A 3152-nucleotide genomic window follows, 5' to 3' on the forward strand; every position below is an offset into this window, starting at 1 on the left:
TAAGTCTCATGTGTATGGATTTTGTATCCGCCAGATGTCCTAAATATAAAGGTTTTACTGTAGTTATAAAATGGGGTCTTATTCCAAAGGAGGAAAAGATACAAGTTTCTACTCTCTTTCCATAGAAATTCACCCACACATTGTTTTTGTATTTTGATGGCATGTAGGATGGGAAATGGGTGTTCTCAAGATTCGATCGTCGCGGTCACGCTTCAAGAGATAAGTATCAATTTTATGTTTGATTAATATCTTGATTATGTGTTGTCTATAAAGAAGTTCGATCCTCGTTAATGCTTTGTGCGTATGCCGTATTCCATTAAAGAAGCCTATAGTAAAAACTCTCCCCCTTATGAGAAACAAATGGTCTATACAAATGGTATTCATGAAATTTCAAGCCGAGGTTGATGCATGACTTGCACTATTCGGAATGAAGTTCAAGAGGGAACACAAAAGTTGTTTGAAAATCGTGATAAGAACCGAGTTTTAGGTATCATGGGGTAGAAGCGGAATCTTGCATCGTCTGTCATGCCGAGTATACGGGTATTCTTTGTAGACATGCAATTACGGTTCTAAAAGTCGGTGTCCCCTTTATCCCGGGGGCGAATTTAGTTATAGGGTGTCACGTGAGACTACTTTATCGAAAATTTTACTAAATATGTATATATATAACCAACATAGAACCAAAACCCTATTAAATAAATGTAATGACACTGCTTGGTAGATAGAACTGCGCAGCTCATTTGGATAGGCGCCTGAGTTTTAAGCTTGAGGACGCGAATTCGAATCTCTGTAGCTCCATTTCGTGCTTAACTTTTTTTTCTCCTCATTTGTTACAAACAAATACATGTACTATTAACTGTTGTAGAGGTTACCCCATAACCTCTTGGGAATTATCAAAACAATGAACCAATTAGTCTAAAATTGATTTTGTGGTCTAATTTGAGAATAAACTATTTGGAATATGTTGCTGCTTCCATCGTTAATTGTTGCATTATTTGTTTTCCTTTACTTTTCCTTTTACCTTTTTTCTTGCAGGGAAATGTAATTGATTAAGAACAATTTACAAAATCAACAAAATAAGAAATTGTTTAGTGTCGTTTAATTCCCTATATATATGAAAAGTACGACTATTTAATATTATTTCTAATGAGGTTATTTTGATAACATTTACGAAAAATCAAAACTCATTGAGAGAGTTGTAGTAATATACATGAATTTTTACTATATATATATAGTGTTTTGTTTATTTATTCTCATTATAAAACATGCAGTTACGGTTCTAAAAGTATCGCGGTGTCCGCAGTATTCCACCGGTGTATATATTAGAGCGGTGGACAGGGGATGCAAAAATTAAAGGGTGAGCGTGCCGGATTCCAAGCAACCCTCTATGTAGGACCCAACGTCTCAATGATCTTTGCAAACTTGCTGCCCAATTGGGGGAAGTTGGATCTTTATCCCTGGAAACCTATGAATCAGCTGTAAACGCACTAAAAGCTGCTATGAACGATTGTGTCAATGCAAATAACTCTGTGAAGAGTGCTTCAGTCTCTAACTTTTCATTTTCTCAATGCAATCATAACGTTGATGAAGAGATTCAACGTTGCAGTATGGCAAAGTCCTCAAAGAGAAAGAAAGTACAGAAGAAGCGCAAGGCAGTATAAATTCTTTTTTCAGCAGATTAAGTAATAGTTCCAAAAGAGAAATTTCAATAGTTTTTTTTTTTTTTTTTCATTTTTTGCCCATCGGCCCAAACTAATTACAGGCACTAGCCAAAATATGCAAAACCTATACATTGATTATGTATATTATATGTATGTTTTATAGATACTATATGTATATTATATGCAGATTTATACGTCATATACAAAACCTACACATTTGCTGGCTATTATTCTTTTGAACGGTCCAAAAATATAATTATCTCGTTTGAATAGTTGAAGTATTGTAGGTTCAATCTAATGTTGAAGTACTATCTACCGGTATCCAAGATAGCAGCCTGCAGATGGTATATCTTTTGGCTTATTATCTTTTGCACACACGTGGTAAGCTCGGTTACATATATTTATTCCGTTTCGTCCTTTTGTAGGATCAATCAAACTCAAAACTACCAACTCATGAAGATGCTTTCCTTGCTCAGAGGCACGTACAAGGAATGGTACGAGATAACCCGGGCTAGCCCACAATTTACATGAGTTTAAGCCCTTTTGACCCTTCTTTATATGACTACAGAATCCAGGCCCCAGAATGGAAACTATTGACGGATACTATGTTCCTCATCAGAGCGTTCATGCATTGGTGCTGCATCCTTTTTCTGCATTCAAATCTTTAAAACACATGCCTCCAAAAATGTATTTGCTTAACAGAGCTCATTCAATGATTTGGTATTTTTTCAGGGTCCGTTGAGTTCTCTATCTATGTTACAAGATAGCTATTACAGCAATCATCAAGCCTCACAAAACGTTCTGGTAAGGCAACTATTTTATTGGGAACCTGATGATGAGAAGATACTTGAAGTGGACTAAATTGTTGGTTTCCCTTTTACTCGCCGCTCTCGCAGGGAAACTTGAATTATATATTAGACCATGGCGGTCATTACTCTGCTCAAAGTATTCAAGGACTGGTATGAACAGAAAGACCTAAACCTAGTAATTTTGTTGAATCAATTTTGTCCATTGGTCAAATTTGCTGGTACATACTAGCTCATAGTGATTTGCAGTTGCAGGGACAACTTAGCTTCAGAGCGCCACTACTGCATACTTCTTTTGACATTCAGGGAAATTCATCTGATATGGTATGTTTTATTTAGTCAATATATTTGGTTATTTCATGTTTATTGTGGGTTCAAATTTCACTCTCGCTCCCAACTGTAGGACAATTCAACCAGTGTCACAGGAAAACATATGCAGGATTAGTGTTTCTCTCGGCAGGATTGGAAACAATGCTTAATTTATCGCCTTAGGAAGTTAGCTGAATAGGAAATTAAGGTTACTCTCAAATTTATCTATGCCTAAGCATGTTTAATGTAGAAGGGGAAATAATTGTACGTTAATTACTGAAGTCTTCTGATAAATATCAATAAGGACTTCAATATTTCTTTTGTTTCTGGATGCAACATATGGTCCCGTGATATGAGAAGAAATGTTTCTGTTTTC

The 3152-nt window shown here is 35.8% G+C and overlaps 1 protein-coding gene across 4 annotated transcripts; it reads left to right on the top strand.

The window, feature by feature from the left end:
* The first annotated feature begins 1281 nt into the window (after positions 1–1281).
* LOC132037931 (protein FAR1-RELATED SEQUENCE 2-like) lies at positions 1282–3152 on the top strand. Of its 4 annotated transcripts, none has more exons than XM_059428593.1 (8): positions 1282–1652; positions 1941–2005; positions 2087–2148; positions 2228–2295; positions 2394–2465; positions 2558–2620; positions 2723–2791; positions 2871–3152. In XM_059428593.1, exons 1-8 carry the CDS (start codon positions 1500–1502, stop codon positions 2910–2912), a joined length of 594 nt encoding a protein of 197 aa, XP_059284576.1. In that variant the 5' UTR covers positions 1282–1499; the 3' UTR covers positions 2913–3152. The 4 variants fall into 4 exon arrangements, with proteins under 4 accessions (XP_059284576.1, XP_059284573.1, XP_059284575.1 ...); XM_059428590.1 differs by having other exon boundaries at positions 1283–1652; positions 2717–2791; XM_059428592.1 differs by having other exon boundaries at positions 1284–1652; positions 1949–2005; positions 2087–2155; positions 2230–2295; positions 2717–2791.

The sequence above is a fragment of the Lycium ferocissimum genome, chromosome 11 (assembly GCF_029784015.1).
Source record: "Lycium ferocissimum isolate CSIRO_LF1 chromosome 11, AGI_CSIRO_Lferr_CH_V1, whole genome shotgun sequence".
Classification (NCBI taxonomy): Eukaryota; Viridiplantae; Streptophyta; class Magnoliopsida; order Solanales; family Solanaceae; genus Lycium; species Lycium ferocissimum.